The sequence below is a fragment of the Diplotaxodon limnothrissa genome, linkage group LG16 (genome assembly GCF_057381915.1).
Source record: "Diplotaxodon limnothrissa isolate DT_005_m linkage group LG16, D_limnothrissa_male_GT1.1, whole genome shotgun sequence".
Taxonomy (NCBI): domain Eukaryota; kingdom Metazoa; phylum Chordata; class Actinopteri; order Cichliformes; family Cichlidae; genus Diplotaxodon; species Diplotaxodon limnothrissa.
The window spans coordinates 3,323,449-3,342,783 of NC_140611.1; the positions used below are offsets into that span (position 1 = coordinate 3,323,449).

Sequence of the window (19,335 nt, forward strand, 5' to 3'; positions counted from 1 at the left end):
AATCCGATACATATCTGATGTTTCAGAAAGCGACTGCTGTTTGATGGTCAGGTCGCATTAAATCCGCCTTTTACGTCACTGACACAAGACAGACGCCAATTATCAGCGCCGCAGAAGACATCGCGAACGCTTCCTGACCATCCAGTGTAGATGTCAGTGAAACTGTTGGGAAGACAACGTGAACATTTTATTTGTCCTGTATAATCTGCAGATTCTGAGAGAAATCTGCTGCTATCCTCTAAAACAGCAATAAGGATCATTATTACATTATTATGTAAATAACAAATAACAAAATAACTTAAAGCAAAAATTGGGAAACGTAAAGTCTGAAGTCTTTATATTAAGGGCCATCAGTCAAACAATAGTTTGGTCTGGGTCTAAACAGAGCGCGTTGTGTCTGACATCTTCTTTTGCGCATGTGGCCGCTTTGAGCGTTCACACTAGAGCGCGTTTGCTGTCGCATTTTATTTGTAGTGTGAACAAGCAGACAAAAAAATCGGAATTGAGCATCAAGACCTGCAGTGTGAACGTAGCCTTAGTTTCATACTAGCAAATGTTATCACAGACATTTCAAAAATCGCTGTGATTGACTTCAGACTTGTTTCAGTCACCTTTGACCCTGAGCTGAGCTGAGGATTTGGCATTCGCTGCTGCAAAGTCAACACTTCCAGCCATGTCCATTTTGCAGTTATAGAGGATCAATAAGTGCCGGGTTCCTTCCTCCTTGATCTCCACATTCTGAGAACAAACAATGTGCAAACCAACAAGAGATGAATGTGCCAGTTCAAAACATTTTCATGGAATTTCCAACAAATGTGTTGAAATTATATTTTATAGGTGTAAAATCTTACAGCAGACGGATGAAGTGTCTCGCCCTTCAGTTTCCAGGTGGCATGAAGGTCCTCCTCAGAAATCTCTGTCTCAAACTTTGCCATCTCGGTCTCTGTAACTTCCACGCTGTACAGTGGGCGGACGACCTTGATGTCACGTTCTGTAAAGTTTGTTAAAATATGTTAGCGAGACTTACAAGTGAAGGGAAGCGAACGGAAACGTATTAGACGACATCTGTGAAAAGAGTTTCCCATTGTCAGATACAGTGTAACAGATGAACTAAACATAGGACAAGACGGGAGAGTTAAAATCAGAAGACAAGCTTACAATTTGTGTAAAAACAGAAGTTGAGGAACGCTTGAGAATAATTAACCCCATAAAACATTTCAAAGTATATCCACATCTACACATCTACAGATCCATAATACCATGCACTGTAAGATGTGCAAGGTTGAATTATTCTCAAGTATTATAATGATAACTTTTACAAGCATTTAGAAATAAAGTGGAAGCTGCAGTAGTGCAGGACAAATGGAGATAACAGGAGGCGGGGTTTGGTGAATGCTGGTGGGCGGGGCCTGTCTCTGCAGTCCCGGTGGAGTCTGAGGGGCTGGATCACCACAGGTATTACCTTCGATGTTAAGGTCAGCGGTAGTTTTGTCAGTTCCACAGTCGCAGCTGTAAGCGCCCATGTTGCTCTTTGCTGCCTTCTTGATGACCAGCATATGTTTCTTGCCATCAGATTTGAAGGAAATGTTCTTGGAGGGAAAGATTTCTTCGCCATCTTTGAACCATTTGACCTCAGCAGCGGCCTTACTCAACTCGCAGGACAAAATCACCTCATCTTTCTCAACAGCGGTGTAATTCTGGAGCTTCACTGTGAAGTACAGGTCGCCCTCTGTGGGCAGACACCAGGATTATATCAGCTGAAAACATTCACTGGCTAAAGTCATGGCAAGTGCAGCGTATACATTCACCCAAAAATGTCACACGTTAATTCCATTTTAATACAGTAAGGGGAAGATGCAGTTTTTTCATGGCAACAAGTACACGAGTCCTGCACTCAGTACATTCTTTATGGAAATCTGGATGCATCCCTCTGCGGGACGATACTAACCGAGAACGGTGAGCATGGCCTCTGAAGTCTTGGCCATCGCCTCCACTTTGATCATAGACGTGTCATCAATTGTGACCTCCTTGAAGGCCAGCGTGTGCACTTTTCCTTCCTCGGACATGTGCACCACTTTGCTGGGGTGCAAACGGACGTCATTTTTGTACCAGACGACTGGGATTTTTTCATGAGAGAGTTCAACGCTGAACTCTGCAGTTTCACGTTCCTTTACGGTCACATCTCTTATTGGCTTGATAAATGCAAGGCGAATACCTGACAAGAAATGTGGCGTTTGTCGTTAAAAGGCTTTTGGCATACAAAGTTTAGCGAGCACGCAAAAGAAGAATTCAGCCACGTACCCAAACAAATCTTCTCCTAAAAACACTAAAGAGATCCAACTTTGTTTACCTTTGATAATCAACTTTCCGGATGTCCTCTTATCTTCAGCCTCGAACATGTATTTACCTTCATCTTCATATCTGGCAGATTTTACAAAAAGACTGTGTCTCTTTCCTTCCACGTGGAGTTCAAACTTGTCATCTGTTGACAACTCTTGAGATCCCTTCAGCCAACGGAAGCTTTTGGGCTCCCGGGAAATTTCTAGTTCAAATTTCGCTTCATCCTTTTCATACACATGTACATCAGCCAGAGGTGTAATGAATGACACTGGGACCTCTGTTGATTCAGACAGATAGTTAATAAAAAAATCAAAATATCTGAGTGGGCAGAGACTTTCCACGCTGACTCAAAAAAAGGAAGGTGGAAAGCTCACCCTTCACTTTCAGGTTAGCAGAACATTTGGCATTAGCAGCAGTGAACATGACCTCGCCGGTCTGAGGTACTCTGCAGTTGTACAAGACCAGAGTATGTTTGGCACCGTCCTCCACGATTTCAACATCCTGCAGATGGCCAACAAACGTTTTCAGCAAAATTGTGAGAGTGAAAGAAACGTGATGAGGACACAACTACGGTTTATCTCTACTAGTGTATCGACATCTAGATTTAAGTAAAAGAATGAAACCACAGATAAATGAATATCTGCTGAGATGCAGTGACATACAGTGGATGGACTGAGGAGTTCCCCATTCAGTTTCCACTGGCCATGGACATCGTCTTCACTGAGCTCAACCTCAAATCGAGCTGTCTCTCCGTCAAACACCTCAGCGCCATACATCGGCCGAACCACCTTTATGTGACGAGCTGACGTTTTGAAGAGGGGACAAAGAAATCATAAACATATAAACATATACAAACATGTACACACAATGTACACACAAAAACAAGTCAACATCAGACAGACACACATACAGAAACCAGTGCCTCGTGGTCCCGGTAATAAAATGTTGTGATGATTTGATCCAGTTTGAAACTGTGTGATTACTAAAGTGACAAAGTGCTTCAAAAGACAATAAGTGATGTGTTTTGAAAAGGAAATCTCATAACCAGAAGTCAGCGACATGACAACGACACCACAGGACTGACACATAGATTCGAATACAGTTTAGCTTCTTGGAAACTTTAAATCTTTTAGTTTTTAGTCTTCCAGTTTCTGCTGTTAATGGAGAGAGACGGAAAAAAAACCAGTAAACGCTGATTGGAAAGTGAAGTGCTTCAAGTAAAAAATTGCAAAAAAGAGTGAGCGATAGGACGCGATGCACGGGCTGTGCAAGTGAAGACGAGTATCAAGAAGGGAAGGAAGCTGCCTCAAAATGACCGAATATCAAAATCAAGAGATTTCTGGGTCTTTACCTTCAATGTGAAGAGTCGCTGTCGTCTTGTCTGTTCCACAGTCACATAGGTACTGTCCTTTGTCTTTGTCCCCAACTCTCTTGATTATGAGGACTCTGTGTTTGCCTTCAGCTTTAATGTTCACCGTCTTAGAAGCTTTGATCTCGGCCTCATTGTGGTACCACATGACATCGACATCTTTGCTGAGCTCGCAATCTAGAACCACCTCATCTTTCTCCACTGCAGTATAGTCCTGCAGCTTAACTGTGAAGTACGGATCTCCCTCTAGAATGGGAATATTTTTGGGTAATTCCACAATACACCACAAATATACAGTGCACAAAACACGACAGTGAAGACACACGAGAAACACAAATGAAAACCACAAAAAATGATTTCGTATATATCACAGAGACAAGGATACAGTACTTTTGTAGACCCAGACAGACACAACAATGGACAAAGTGTACACAAAGCTGTGGGAAGGACGACACACTTGACAATAAGGACAGAAAGGACAGGTCGTTATTCTTGGATTACCTATAACTGTCAGGTTGGCCATGGAAAGAATTCCTTTGGCCTCAGCCTTAATTTGGCAGATATCATCTAGAGTCACTTCTCTCATTTCTAGTGCGTGCTTCTTTCCATCCACGTGAATGACAACAGTTCTGCTCGGATGAATTTTGTTGTCGTTCTTGTACCAGGTGATGGGGATGTTCTCGTGAGAAAGCTCCAGCTCAAAGCGAGCTGTTTTGCCTTCCTTTACAGTTTGATCCTTTATTGGTGAGATAAATTTCAGCCTGATACCTACAATTACATTAATAAAACAGGGTCATATGAGTTAGCTCATATGATGGTGGGGTAACCAAGACAATGAATGCAGTGAAAACAATCGTGTTCTGGCCTTTTTTCCAGTAAACGTGGACCATTACTTACCCTCCACTGTGAGTCTAGCTTTTGAGGTTTTGCCTAAAACTTCAATCATGTATTCGTCCTCGTCATCAAACTCACAGCAGTTTATAATCAGCATGTGCTTCTTTCCGTCGTCGATGATGTCATATTTTTGGTCTTGGGTGATGATGTCAGCCCCTTTATACCACATGACTTTAAAAACATCTTTTGTGATGGTGCATTCAAACTTAGCTTGTTTCTTTTCTGGCACAGAAACATCCTTCAGCGGGACAACAAAGTCCATTTCGACTTCTGAGATAAAAAGTGACATAGGCACAATATGTCAACAACAGAACACAACAACAGGACTGGAGTCTACAGCCTGAGGTCGCTGTACCTTCTGTATCTCTTTAAATGTCCCTCTAGCTGTATAATTACCCCGAATCAGGAAGCACGTAGTATCAGGGACTATTAAAACACTAAGTTACTTCTTGCTATTGACTAAACTGAAGATCACTCCAAAGTGCTTAAAATGGTCAGTAAGACAACAAAGGTGCTGTTGCCAGCTCACAGTGTTCTTCCCATCTTGAACTACATCAGTCCTCTTTCTCACAAGGTGTTGAAGGACCTCCTATATTGAAGTTATTATTAAGGAACACCATGTTGTTAGTAACAAGAATTCAAAATATTCACATTCAAGTTTTGCCACAGGGTAGAAAAAACATCTTCTGAACATAGTTCCCAGAGAAGGCAAATAAGAGGTGTCTTCTGTCCACTTCTTAAAGTCTGCACTCCAGCAGATGTTTGCCAGGGAAAATCAATGATTTGTTGCAGAACTCCACTGCTGTTGTTAAAACCAAGTCCCTTTCAAATTGAGTCCCGTAACACATTCACTAACATGTGCTAACTAATAAACTGTCCATGTCCACAGATTTAACATAGAACATTTAACCATAAAAGATACAAATAAACTTTAGAGGGAGACAAAATCTGACACATTTATACTTTATATTTTCCAGTACAAGACTTTACAACAACAACAGATACAGCACACCAATTCAACCAGTGAAAATAGCTAAGATCCCACACCAGACTGATATAGTGGCACAAATGATCAAGTTGAGTTGTCGATCCTTTTCAGTAAAGGTGTAAGGTCCACTCTCACAGGACGCCTCGGTTAAGACCTCACACCTTTATTTTTACAGGACACTTTTACAGCACACAGAATTTGCAGTTCTTGGTTACAGGAGTTCCCCTTACCTTTGACATTAAGCATGGCGCTGGTTATGGCGTTCAGAGCCGTGTAGGTCACTTCTCCCGCCTGGTCCAGCTGGCAGTTTTTTAGCTTGAGTCTACGCACTGTACCCTCCATTTGGATGTCGCATGTCTAGTGAAAACATTACAATATACTCGCGAATAAAGAGTGAACATACAAATTAAAGACTACATGTGCAGCAATATAAGACAAGCCCTTTGTGCCTCACCGGGGATCTGGTCAAAACCTCTCCTTTGAGCTTCCATTCCCCAGGAATGTCGTCCTCAGAAATCTCAGTCTCAAACATGGCATCTTCCTTCTCAACCACCTCGACGCTGACCAAAGGCTTTAGGATCTCAGCCTCCCGCTCTGTGAACACATTATTAGAAATTAGTACTCAATATTAAATCTTATGCATCAGCAACAGAAAACTATTGCAATGATTTAAATGATTACAGTTACTATGGATATAAGTAAGTAAATGGATGAACCTCCAAGTGTTAGCTTGGCAGTGTAGATGCGTCCTTCCACCTCCAGCGCATATTCTGCTACGTCATCAGGCTGGCAGTTCTTAATGACGAGCGTCAGCTCCTTTCCTTCCTTCTTGATCTCAATCTTGTCAGATGGCTGGACTTCATTCTGTCCTTTGAGCCACTTCCAGTTGGGAGTTTCCTTGAAAAGCTCGCATTTAAATGTTGCAGCAGCCTTTGGTTTTACATGCTGATCTCTCAGTGGTTTCACTATCCAGTCTTTGACAATTTCTGTTGAATTTTGAGAGTCAATGACAATCATATGTTTCAGAATTTGCACAAATAAAACATTGCATGACAAAATCAGCTCAGTCTTAACGTGGTTAAAATTTTAAGCGATACTCAGTTTGAAAATTCCAAGGATCTCTATTTAATGTCCAAGCTGTGGAAATAAATCACATTTAGCTGCAGGACACTTTGCGGCAATCTTTTTCAATAGGATATAAAGATGCATAATAATGTTATGATATTTATGTTTGTTTAGGCAAACTACAAACAAGCCACAAAATTTGATAAAAATGTGTACTGAGACATGTAGGAGCGTGCAGCACGTCTCATTCTGCTTACCAATCACTTTGACGTTTGTTGTAGTCTTAACGTCTTCCTGTCCAGCCACTTCACATGAGAAAACACCGGCGTCCTCCTCCGTGGAGTTCTGGATGGTCACCGCGTGCTGCATACCAATGATATTGATCTGAATCTTGCCCTCCTTTTTCTTGAGGACCTCACCATTCTTCTTCCATATCACATCCCTCTCTTTGTTCAGCTCGCAGGTCATATACAGAGCCTGACCCTTGATTGCTGATGTCTCCTCTCCCAGTTCTTTGATCCATTTCACAGGTAGCTCTTTAACATGACAAAATAGCAGAGACATCACACATTATTTGAGGGGATTCCAATGGTTACATTTTGTGCATCTCAGGACTGCCAAAACATTATTATACCTTCAACGATAAGCTTGGCGGTGCAAGATATCTCTTTGCCAGCGTTCTTGGCCACGCACGTATATTCCCCAGTGTCAGACAGCTGGACATCAATGATGTTCAATTTGCGATCTTTGCCATCCGAAGTGAACTTGTGCTTGGGGCTCTCACGGAGATTGCTACCATCTTTCATCCAAGAAGTAACAGCAGTGGAAGGTGAGACCTCACATTCAAAGACAGCAGATGAGCCGATAGACTCGGCTTCCTGCAGAACAATGTTCTGAAGCTTTTTGATAAACTTCAGCGGGACAGCTTTGAGCTTGAACCCTGCAAAAGGTTCCTCTGGTGGTGGTGGTCCTTTCCCACCAGGCCTCAGCCCCCGACCCCTGCCCTCTCCAGGAGATGGGGTCTGCTTAGCTGAATAAACAAATTGAAGACCATCAATTCACATTTCATTTGAAAATAGAATGGCATGCTCACGTCATCATATCTGTATCTGCATCAGTAAAGTATTCACAGCGCTTTACTTGTCCCACATTTTGTGATGTTACAGCAAAATGGATCCATTTTTTTTTCACCTCAAGGTTTGACACAGAATAACCCACAAAACTTGCAAACTGACAAAAGCTAGAAACTTTTCTCAAGTTTCTTAAAAACCCCCAACAATTTACATCAAAGTATTTATGCTCAATACTTTGTTGAAGCACCTTTAACAGCAAATACAGGCTCAAGGTTTTTTGAGTATGATGCTACAAGCTTGGTACACCGATTTTTGGGCAGTTTCTCCCATTCTTCAGGTTACTTGGGTGGTTCACAGCCATTTTCAGATCTCTCCAGGTGTGTTGTCCTGTTGGAACATGAACCTTTGCTGCAGAGGTCCGGAGCGCTCTGCAGCAAACTGTCATCAAGGATGTCTCTGTACTGTCTTTCCTGACTAGGCTCCTGCTGCTGAAAAACATCCCCCAGCATGATGCTACCACCACCATGCTTTACTGTAGTGATGGCATTGGCCAGGTGATGAGGGATACCTAGCTTCCTCTAGACATGACACTTGGCATTCAGGCCAAATAGTTTAAAGTCTGGTTCACCAGACCAGAGAATTTTGTTTCTCGTGGTCTGACAGCACTTCAGGTGGCTTTTAGCAAACTCCAGGTGGGCTGTCATGTGCTACCATCTACCATGCAGGCCCAGTTGTTCTTCTGGAAGTGGTAAGAAACATCTGGGAGGTGGTCAGGATGCACCTAAGCTCAAGTCTGAGTGCCATGGCAAAGGCTCTGAATACTTATGTACATGTTTTTGTTTTTCAATCTGAATCAAATGGGAATAATTCAAAGCAACCTTTTTTACTTTGTCACTATTGGGTACTATGTGTCAAATTTTAAGGTAACAAATTAATTTAATTTATTTTGACAAAGGCAAAACAAGAGCACAAAGACATTCTTCTCAAAGAAAACACTGAAAATGTAACAGTGCATTTAGCAGGGCTAAATACCGATTATTTATGCACAACTCATTAAGTTTAGCTTCACGAATTGAATCAATTTCTCTTTCAAAAAGTTTGCTGTGCATACAGATGTCTAAAACGACACATAACGTCTCACGTGCTCACTTACCAAACCTTAACTTTGAGTGCATGAATAGCCTGATGCACACAGATTACGTTGCATGTCCACGTGAGGTTTTGAGACAAATTGCAGGCTGCCAGCAGTGTTTCAATGTCCCAGTGTAAAGCTGGGACATCTGGGCTTTGTCATTAAAGTGTACTGGGTTCAGATTTTTAAGTGAACAATGAATTTAATCCATTTTTGAATAATGCTGTCATGTGACAAATTGTGAACAAATGAAGCGCTGTGAATCCTTTCTGGATAAACGGTAACATTGGTTTTGCTGGAACACCATTGTTTTATCAAGGTAAAACTTACGTTTCAGCCCTCTACCTCTACCTCTTCCTGCTTCCTCTGTTGGTTGTCCCTCTGTTCAGGAAGAATATAAATTATTTTATGCTCACAGGCTAATCATACATACTTATCATGCTAAACATGCCAGGGTAAGGAAATCCAGTGTAGTGAATGGACTGGGGATTATGAAATGGTTCTGATGGTAAGTTTATGAAGTATTGACACTCACATGGGGGTCGACAAAAACACGATGAGGAAGACGATACATTAAAATTAAAATAAATGGAAGAACAAAGACGAATGCAATGAGTGGGGACAATACATAATGGAGAATGGTCAAATAGCAGAAACATAAACGACATAACAAAAATGAAACAAAGCGGTAAACGTGACCGGCAGTCGGACACGGAATGATTACACAAGTCTAAGGAAAAGATGAAGAAATCGCATCACACTTAAAATACGATGGAGGGAAAATGAGGTTATGGAAGCGAAGATGAGTGGATATTATTGATGGCAGGGAGGCAGGGTTTTTTCTTTTTTGGTTGTCACCGAAGATGCCACCATCTCACCTCTCCTGGCCACCCCTGGAACCTTCACAGCACCTTCCTCTGCTTCACCTTCCCAGTCCTCTAGCTCGTAACTCTCCTCTGGAACCAGCTCCCAGCCCCATGCCTCCTCTCCCTCTGGCACAGCCTCATTCTCAGCTTCAAACTCCTCTTCAAATACTTCCTCCTCTGCCTGAGTGGCAACCTTCTTCATCTCCACGGCTCCAGGAGAGACTTCCTTTACCAAGGGAAGCTTTCCTTCATCAGGCTTTGCCGGTTCCTTAACCTTGGCTTTCTCTTGCAAAGGCTTCTTTGGGACTTTTTTTAGAATCACATCCTCAATAGATTCTTTGGGTGAAACAGTTTTAGGAAGCTTTTTGAGTTTGTCAAGACTTGGCCTTCTCTCAGCTGCAACTGTCTCTGCTTCTTTAAGTTTCTCAACTTTCGGGGAGGGAGTCTTTTTGAGCTCTACCTTCTTGAGCTGCTCTACAGGTTTTAGAGATACTTCCTCTTTTTCCTTTGATAACACTTTTTTCTTCACTTGCAGAGGTTTTTTCTCCTCGAGAACCTTTTCAGGTTTCTCAGCGGGGGCTGGAACAGGAAGTATGGTCTTTTCCAACGGAGCTACATCTACCTTCTCCGGTTTCACCGGCTTCTTCTCTGGAGCTTCTGGGATCTCAGGTTTCTTTGGTTTAGCCTGTTGTTTCCGTTCTTCAGGGGTCTCAGCTGGACTTGTGTGACGTTTTGGCAGATCATCAGTTGGCCTCCTTTCTTTCTCCTCTGCGGGTTTCTTCTCAGGCTCTGTAGCCTGTTTGGCCAGCCTGTCAAAGGGCTTCAACTTGACTGTTTCTATCTCTGGTTCCACTGTTGGAATCTTCTTCACCTTTTTTGGCCTTTTGTCCTCTTCAGGCTCCTTCTCTGGAGATTTCTTTTGGTCTCCTGGTTTTGGCACCTTGGCTGGTGGCTCTTTTACTTCAACAGGTTCTTTCTCAGATTGCTTTGGAGGTTCTGTGGTTTCCACCTGTCTGGGAAGCCTTTCCCCCTTCTGAAAAGGTGACGTGTCCTTCTCTGGCCTCTCCTTCTTGTCTTTCTCTGGATCCTCTGCTGGTTTAAGAGGCTTCTCGAAGGGTTTCAGTTTGACTACTTCTGGTTCCACTTCATCCAAAGGCAATTTTTTAACTTTCTTTAGGGCTGTACTGGGTGGGGCACTTTCCTCCTCCTTAGGTGTCTTGGGAGTTTTCTTCAGAGAAATGGTATCTTTGGGTTTCTCATCTTTTGGGCCAGGCTTCTGCCGGGTCCACGCATCTTTAGGAGTCTCTTTTTGTTCCTTTGCTTCTTTAGGTTGAATAACTTTTGGCTTTTTCACCACATCTGCTTTCTCTTTTAGCTTCTTCTCCTCCTCATATCTCGTGGTGACAAACATAATCTCAGCAGCTTCTTCTTTATGTACCATCTCCTCAACATTAACAACTGTGGTCTTGGTGACCAGAGGTAATTCCTCTTGTTCAGGCTCTTTTTGTGGAACTGATGGGATCTTCTTCAATATGATAATCTCTTGTTCTTCTTCCACCTCTCTCATGACCCTGGTTGTCTTTCTCAACGTGGGGATCTCAAACGTCACATCCTCTTCCAATTTGACCTTTTGACCTTTTTTGTGTAGAACTGTTTCTGAGGCATCAAACGTTTCATATTACTTGGTTAAACATCGGCTGTATGTATAATACAGTTTAGTGTCAGTAAACTAAACTCATATCACAATTTGTACAAACAAAGAAAATAGCAACTCGTGAAAAAGAGTATAAATAAATAAATATTAATATACAAGGGATAAAAATGTAATCAGGGATTTTAGGAAGATAACTTTGAATGATTTAAGAACAACAAACAAAAGATGACAGGGACATTTCCAGTTTCTCCAACAAAGGACAGAAAGTTTAATGTTGCATTTAGTAGAGCTAATAGGAAATTTGCAAATTAGTGATCAGCTTAATTAAAAAAAACAGTGTTGGACTGATGACTGAAAAGTTACAGATATAGGAGGTATACATGCATGGTTATATACGTGCATTTGGAGACAGGTTTCAAAAAAGGCTACAAATGCTAACTTTTGAGACCTCATGCGAGCATGCTTCAATCCACAAATACAAAGCAATTTGACCACACCTCCAACTATTTTACAAATGCCTGCACCCAAACCTGAATAAATACTGATCATTTACGTTGTGATTACGTTTTGCTTCACAAATTGGATCATTTTCTCTTTCAAAAGCTCTCTGTGCACACAAACATCTAAAACTAGACATATCCTCTCACTTGCGCACTTACCAAACCTTAAATTTGAGTGCATGAATCGCCTGATACGCAAAGATCATGTTGCATGCCCACGTGAGGTTTTGAGATAAATTTCAGGCTGCCAGCTTCTCACAGATCGTTCAGACGTCCCAGTGCAAAACTGGGACGTCTGGGTTTCCTCTGTATTACTTGAAGTGGGTGTTTCTTTTCTAAATAAACAGAACAACTCATCACTAATTACAGACACAACGCAGTAACCTATAAAAGGTAATATATCACTTAAATAAGCTGCTGCTACATCCTGAAAAGTTAAGAATTAGTCATTAAGCTAACATTAATGTTAACCTACTGTTATTAGAGAATGGTAGGATTAACATGAAAGTGTTATTCCACATTACCTGGATTATATGATTATTTAAAATATACAGAGATTATTTAGCACATACTCACTCCAGAGAATGATCCACAGTGATGTACAACCATGATGTCCCCCCATCTGCAGCTGAGCACTGAATGAGTCTTCCCAGCAGATTGTCCAGCATGTAGCAGCAGCTTATTTAAACTATTAATATTTACAGGCTACGCTGTGTTATCTGTAATCTATGTTTGCTAGCAGAGGGGTGACAAGTTGTTCTGTTTATTTAGAAGAACAATGACCACTCCATTTGAAAAAAAGAACAAAAAGGACTATAGAGGATGTCCCTGTTTTACACCAGCACGTTGACAGCGCTTGTGTTTGTGGATCCATGTGAAGCTGGCAGCCCACATAGGCATGCGGCGTGATCTGTGCATATCAGGTGATTCGTGCACTCCTACTTAAGGTTTTGTACGAGTGGGAGCTTTATGAAAGACAAACGTATCCAATTTATGAAGCTGAACTTAATAAACTGCATGCAGATCATTACATTTATCCAGGCTTGTGTATTTGAATTTGTGTTTTTGATGTGTGTTCAAATTGTTTTGTACGTGTGTGGACTGAAGCACACACTTGTGAGTCCTAAAGAGTTACACACAAATAATTGTACACATTTATACATTTAAGTGTAAGCTTGTGGATCACACCATTTGTAACCCTTTTGAGACATGTTTACTCCATACATGCTAGTAGCTCTATACTGAGTGTACTCCTACCTTTCTTGACTCCTCCTGGTGCTTGGACTGGCCCCTTGGATTCATCTAATATAAAAACATAGTTCAAAAAGTTGTAACTTAATGTGGAGGAGACACAAACACAGATGTGACTCACGTGCAGAGCAAAGAATTCACTGTGCTATCATTTAGATGAAGAGCAACAGAAAAGAAATAACACCGTAAATAAACACAAAGAATGAAATGAAGTTAGGCTGAGTACAAGGACACAGTAGCTTATGTTGAATTCAATCACCAACAGACGCAAACACTGCAACAACAGACAGAGAGGCTTTACTTTGGCTAAGGGTCCTATCCTCCAACATAAGAAAGACTCATAGCAACACCAGTACACATACACAGTGGAGTATAAATAAAATTGCTGTTATCAAACAAGAAGTTTAAAAAAAGAAACTGGAACAGACTAAAGACCTTAAACAAAGAGAACATTTCCATCTCAGTCCTCTACCTGTTCCAGGTGATATCTTTTTTGTTAGTGGTTTTTCCTCCTCTGCAATCATCTTAGTTGGTTCTTCAGCCGCCATAACGGGCTTTGTCACGACCACTTTAAGTATAAAAAAGAAAGAATTGATGTATAATCACCAAAGCACGTAATATTTCTCAAAGCTGGAATCACTGTCTGAATACCTGGCTTTTCTTCTGGTGGAGTAATTGTCTTTTTCAACTTGGCATTATCAGTGACTTCAGGCTTTTTGGCAGCTTCTTGATCTTTAACAGCAGCTTGTGGTTTGCTCACTTAAAGTAAAAAGTATACAGGAATTTCAGCAACAGTGCTCTATCTAATCTACATCATCCTACACAAAGAGAACCAGAAGTTCATGTTGCATTTTTTCTATAAACACCTTGTTTTTGTCTATTTTGTTTCAAGACACAGTCAAAGATTTATATCTGCATAAGAGTGGCATTCTTTTCTGAATGCCTTAATAAACCCTCCACAGAAACACAGAAAGAGCTTTAAAGAAGTGGCTGGGTACCTTTTTGTGGAGCAGCTGGCTTTACCAGTGATTCTTTGATTTCTGGCACCAACTCCTTCTCCTTTACAAGTACTTGAAAATGAAATCACAAGACAATTAGCGCCTCACAAAGACAGATGTGGGAAGCATGAGACCATTTAAAGACTAAAACCACGTGACACTGCATAGAAAGCTGGATGACTGAGTTTCAACTCCATATGACAGCTGGACATTTGACCTCACCGTCCAAAACTATTGATAAAGAAATATTCACTTCAAATACAGAACTAGAAGTAACTGAAACAGCATTCAGTAGAAACCTTTTGTGATTTAACTGTAGTGATAAGAAAGCAAACAGCATGACGAGCAGTTTGTGCCCAGATGAAATGGCTAATATGATGAAGACGAGGAGTTATGAGTTCAAAGTCTTTTAAGAATCAAAACAATGACTGGCTCTCATATCAAGAGTGTTTCTTTTTGCCTCGATACCTCTGGAAATTTCCTGAAGGAAGAGTTTCTTTTCTCTCTTCTATTTCCAGTGTCAAATCCATTTGTCTGTAATGGAGTGAATCATTCGAGCTTCTCCCTTCTTTCTGGTGATGGCTTGAAGTTCATGAGGAGACATGCGTCTAGCAAGCGGGACTTCCTGCTTACATTCTGCTTACATCTTCTTCACGTCTTTTTTAGCTGACATACTTGTTTGCAATGACTTTTTCTTTGAGTGATTCCATTTTCACATATTTTTCAGGCCTGTCATCTGCTACATGTGATTGCTAAGACAACACCGGCGTAACTTTGGCTTTGCTTTCAGTGTCTTCTTCACTTTGACTGAATTTCTCCTATTATTACCTTTGATTTATCATTTTCACCAGATTTCTGCTGTTCATCTTCTGTAGATTTGCCTTTCATATAAAACTCACTTTTACAGTATCATCTGGGAAAATATATTTTACTAGAGGCTCTAATAAAAACTCGTGCTCCTCTGCAGTTAATTGTTTTGCAGATCCATTGCAGGGATCATTGAACCCTTTCTTTCCGTTTGTTGCTGCTTTGTATTAATGGTGATAAAATTGTCTTTTCACATTCAGTTTAGACTGGATGTCTTTGCTGTCCTCGGTCTTTCAAAGAATCTGGTTTCTTTGAAGATGTATTGAACTTCATTCTTAGACTTCGTCTTCCATTAAAGGCCTAAACATGAGGTTTCTCTCAGTGTGTTTCTTTGTTGAACTGGTCTTCTTCAAGTTTAATTCCTCTAATTCTGTCCTGTTTTTCATTGAAAACATAGAAAAAATATCTTCTGTTGTTTCAGTTTATTGAGATTTTGCAGATGTTTCACTAATTCCAGCCTGTAACGTTTTCTCTCCTTGGTCATGTGATCTTTTCTGGAGATGGACTTTTTATTAACTGACAATTTTCTTGTATTTTTCACCTTTTCCTTAGTTTTAAGAATAACTTAATTTGTCTTCAAACCATTAGTGACAGAAATGTTACCATGACATTTATTTTATTACCCTGACACTTTGTTGGGTTCTTGTATAGTTCTTAAAATCTCCTCTTGCCGTACAGAAACAATATCCTTGCCTACAGTGTCGTCATTATCTTTGTGGTTTGTTGCTTCCTCTTCTCTTCTTTGTAGAAGATGTTTTCTCGCATTGACATTGAGAAATTTAAATGGCGTGAAGTGTAGTGGTGCAAAGAGATCACAGTAAAAAATACAGACACAAACATTTTTAGTTAAGTAAGACAGACGCTGCTGTAAAAAGGAATATCAGGAGCTGAAAGAAGATGTGAAATGTGCTGCGACTTTACCTCTCTCTATTCTTTCTGTTTTAGCTGCAACTTGTGTTTCAGGCGACAAAGCATCAGGAGCAGCAGTGAGAATCGTGTCTTCTGTTTCTTTAAAAAAGAATCAGTTCTTATTCAAAGGAAGGCACGAGTAGATTTTAGTAGAATAACAGAGGGCAGGAAAAAAGATTTTAAGAGGAATGAAAAAGACCAACTATGAACATGTGACATGAAGAGAGGTTTACAAACTGAGGTTGATGATGGACTCAGTCTGAACACACACCAGAACAAAGACTACAAACATGGAGTCGAATGACACAGGTACAGATTAACAATGCAATAAGAACGGTACGTTTGGTACCTCTGGAAGACTTTTTTGAAGGAATCCTTTTCTCGTCTGGCTTTAATGGCACTGAAGGAACTGTCTGAAGAGGATCCTCGGATAAAGATTCTTTTGTTTCCTTTGTCGTCTTGTATTTGAGTTCAGTTTTTGCAGAAACAGATTCAAATTCCAACCCCTGTTTGATCATTTTTGTCACGTCAGTATCTGTTACTGAGGGTTTTACTGCAACAATCTCTGTTTCTGCATAAAACATTTCCTCAGATTTCATCTTTTTCTCCGTTTTCTTTTCAAACACTTTGTGTGCACTTTGCTCACGTTCAGGGGTGACAAGTGCTTCCTGTTTTCTCTTTTCTTCCATTTTCACTGCAGTGGGAACGATTGTTGCTTCTTTACCTTTAACTGTGTCTTCCCTCAGCGCTCTTGTCATCTCTGAAACTTCATTGCTGTGTTTTTCATGTGGAGTCACTGATACGTCACGATCAACTGCTTCCTTAAAGGTGACTTCAGCTAAAGCCTTTGTTTCAGCTTCCAGGTTTTCAGTCAGTTTTCTTGCTTCTGTGGTGATCACAACCGAGGAAGGTTTGGTTTCATCTGCCTTTGTCACCACCGTGACATCTTTCAGTGTTTCCTTCTCTTTGAATGAAGTAGGCTCCTCGGATTTTTCTTTCGCGCGTCTCTCTTTGCTTTCTGTTTCAGTGCTCTTCGCTCTCTTTTTAGGTTCAAAGCTGGCTTCGTGTATGGCGATAGCTTTTTTGTCTTGTTGGTGGCTAACTGATGCACTGTCTTTCCTTTCATCTGTAATTTCTTTGCTTGGTGACTCAACTGCCTTGACAAAATACTCTGTTTTTTCTTTTGAAGGTTTATCTTGTAGTATTGTGAGCTTCGATTCAGAGTCCTGGGCTAAAACTACAGCTTGGGGTTTTTTCGGGCTGATTCTTTGTTTAGCCACGCTGCTTTCCTTCCTCTTTGAAGTATCAGTAGCAGATAGCTCACCTCTCACTTCAGACCTGTTATCTTGTTGGCTCTGTGTTTCTGTTGTACTTAAGACATCTGTTTCTACCAATACCACCACTGCCCTGTCCAGTGGAGCCACATCTTCATACCAGACTTCAGCATGTTCTTCTACTACTTGTTCACGCTCCCAGACAGCTTCTGTAAAAGGTACTTGTTCTGTCACATAATACATTTCCTGTATCTCCTGAGCTCCTTTCCTTTCCCATTGTTCTTCTTCAGTCTTCTCAAAACTTGCAGCTGTGAGATGATTTAAGAGGTGTAGAAGAAGAGGCGTCATGTGGCGGCGCCAAGATTTGACAGCAAAACACAAAGACAATCATCAGTGTTAGGAGACAACACAGAAATGAAGAACCACATGCTTTAGGTGACAATCCACTTGTTTCAAGCATTAAAGAATAAGATGTGTTTAAGATCCATGTAGTACCTTTTTTAGTAGCATAAATTTTTATATCCTGTTCAATCTCTGTGTGCAGAATCCTCTCAATCTTCTTAGCTTCGGTTTCTTTTAAGCAATGAATCAAAATTGATTCCAAGATGGTGTGTGGTGAAGAAAACAATTTGGAAAGAGAAAAATGTAGACAGTCAACAAACACATGTCAAATAACACAAACAAGCCAAGAGATGGAAGATGTTGACAAAACCTTGTGGCAGCAGTTCAGTCTGAACTCAATGCACACATTTAGTCAGCTGGAATTTCTTACCACCAATATTTGATGACACATCGATAGATGTCACATTTACTGATTCTCCTCACCACTGAGGCCAAATGAATTCAGCTCTGATAGCATTTTGTTATCTTGTTGCATTAAAGACGGAAATGTAACAAAGAAAAAATAATTTCTTTGCACTGAAAACTTTAAGTGATAATTAAGAACAATAAAGAGATTTCTTTTTACGTGATCAAAAGTTTTTGAATATTAAACACTCAAATAAAAGAGCATCATTTGATAACATTTAAGTGATTGTTGAGATTCTGGCTTCAGTTCAAATCTTGGCAGTCCTCATGCTCAAACATGCATGATGAAGATACAAAGAAAGACAAAAACAGCTGAAGTCTGCTGTACCTTTAGGAAGAATTTCTTCTACCTCTTGTTTAGGCTTGGCCTTAGATACAATATCAGGTATTGCATCAGGGGCCTTTACGTGAACTGTTTTCTCTACAGAGATCTTCTCTGTTTGCTTCTTTGAAATGAGCTCAACTTTGATTTCCTCAGTGCTTACAGATGTCTGCTTCTCAGTAATCAAAGCTTCTTCAACCACCTTCTGAGGAACCTTTACAGGCTTCCTCTTAGGAAGAGCCTCCTCTGGGACTTTTTCCTCACGTGGTTTTTCTGGTACTTTCTCAGGTAATTTTTCTGGCTCCAGCTTTGGAATTTCCTTCATGGCTTTCTCGGGTTTCAGCACTTTCTCCAAGCGTCTCTCGGGTACTGATTCAGATATTTTCTCAGGAAGCTTCACAGGTTCAGGCTCCAACACAGCAACCTCATCAAACACCTTCTGATAGCTTTTTTCAGGTACAGGTTTAGGTTCGAGCTTCAAAGCTTTAAGAGGGTGTGACACAAGAACATGCAAAAGACATGACAATAAAGAACACAAATGTGCTTTCACACAAGAAACAAATCCTTTATAAGTTCATGAAGTCATTTAGACACAAAAGGGTCACCCTGTGGAGAATAATATATGACTATGTGTTAAAAAGGAAATCTCATAGAGTAAAGACATTGAAAGGCACCTCTAAATGTACATTTTGGATATAAAATGAATAATTTGAGCTGGGTATGAGTATATATCATCATAGCATTTCTTTACTTAAAGAGACTCAAAAGACAGTGAATGAAGTCTGCCCCTGTATTAAAGAAACTTCATATGTGAAATAGAAATGTACCTTTCTCTTTCCTTGTTGGTTCTTCCTTTGGTGGAACGACAGCAGGCTCTGCTTTCTTGGCTGCTTTTGGAAGCTCAGTTATTTTTTCCTCCACAGGAACTTTAAAGAGTATTATTGGCATATATTAAAAGTCTTTTAGCAAATTCAAGTTGAAGAGTTTCATTAGAGAACAATGAAACACTCTATCGAGTGCAAGACA

The 19,335-nt window shown here is 40.5% G+C and overlaps 2 protein-coding genes across 8 annotated transcripts in view; both read right to left on the minus strand.

Annotated features, from left to right (window-relative positions):
• ttn.2 (titin, tandem duplicate 2) overlaps positions 1-19,335 on the minus strand; it is a 219,954-nt gene that overhangs the window by 115,819 nt on the left and 84,800 nt on the right. Inside the window, exons 88-112 of one of the 7 annotated variants that reach the window (XM_085373731.1) lie at positions 19,137-19,235; positions 18,316-18,792; positions 17,676-17,753; positions 16,256-17,488; positions 15,919-16,005; positions 14,131-14,202; positions 13,784-13,891; positions 13,605-13,700; positions 13,139-13,183; positions 9,192-9,242; positions 7,291-7,686; positions 6,914-7,192; positions 6,308-6,577; positions 6,046-6,185; positions 5,822-5,948; positions 4,607-4,873; positions 4,211-4,477; positions 3,692-3,955; positions 3,003-3,142; positions 2,715-2,841; positions 2,351-2,617; positions 1,949-2,215; positions 1,463-1,729; positions 852-991; positions 612-738 (exon numbers count right to left, since the gene is read on the minus strand). In XM_085373731.1, the coding sequence (XP_085229857.1) occupies positions 612-738; positions 852-991; positions 1,463-1,729; positions 1,949-2,215; positions 2,351-2,617; positions 2,715-2,841; positions 3,003-3,142; positions 3,692-3,955; positions 4,211-4,477; positions 4,607-4,873; positions 5,822-5,948; positions 6,046-6,185; positions 6,308-6,577; positions 6,914-7,192; positions 7,291-7,686; positions 9,192-9,242; positions 13,139-13,183; positions 13,605-13,700; positions 13,784-13,891; positions 14,131-14,202; positions 15,919-16,005; positions 16,256-17,488; positions 17,676-17,753; positions 18,316-18,792; positions 19,137-19,235 (5,691 nt within the window). The remainder of the gene's footprint in view (positions 1-611; positions 739-851; positions 992-1,462; positions 1,730-1,948; positions 2,216-2,350; positions 2,618-2,714; positions 2,842-3,002; positions 3,143-3,691; positions 3,956-4,210; positions 4,478-4,606; positions 4,874-5,821; positions 5,949-6,045; positions 6,186-6,307; positions 6,578-6,913; positions 7,193-7,290; positions 7,687-9,191; positions 9,243-13,138; positions 13,184-13,604; positions 13,701-13,783; positions 13,892-14,130; positions 14,203-15,918; positions 16,006-16,255; positions 17,489-17,675; positions 17,754-18,315; positions 18,793-19,136; positions 19,236-19,335) is intronic. The other 6 variants (XM_085373725.1, XM_085373726.1, XM_085373727.1 and 3 more) reach the window with 6 other exon arrangements.
• Positions 9,251-13,130, minus strand: LOC146615571 (uncharacterized). Its single transcript, XM_085373733.1, has one exon. It carries the CDS (start codon positions 11,292-11,294, stop codon positions 9,675-9,677), a length of 1,620 nt encoding a protein of 539 aa, XP_085229859.1. The 5' UTR covers positions 11,295-13,130; the 3' UTR covers positions 9,251-9,674.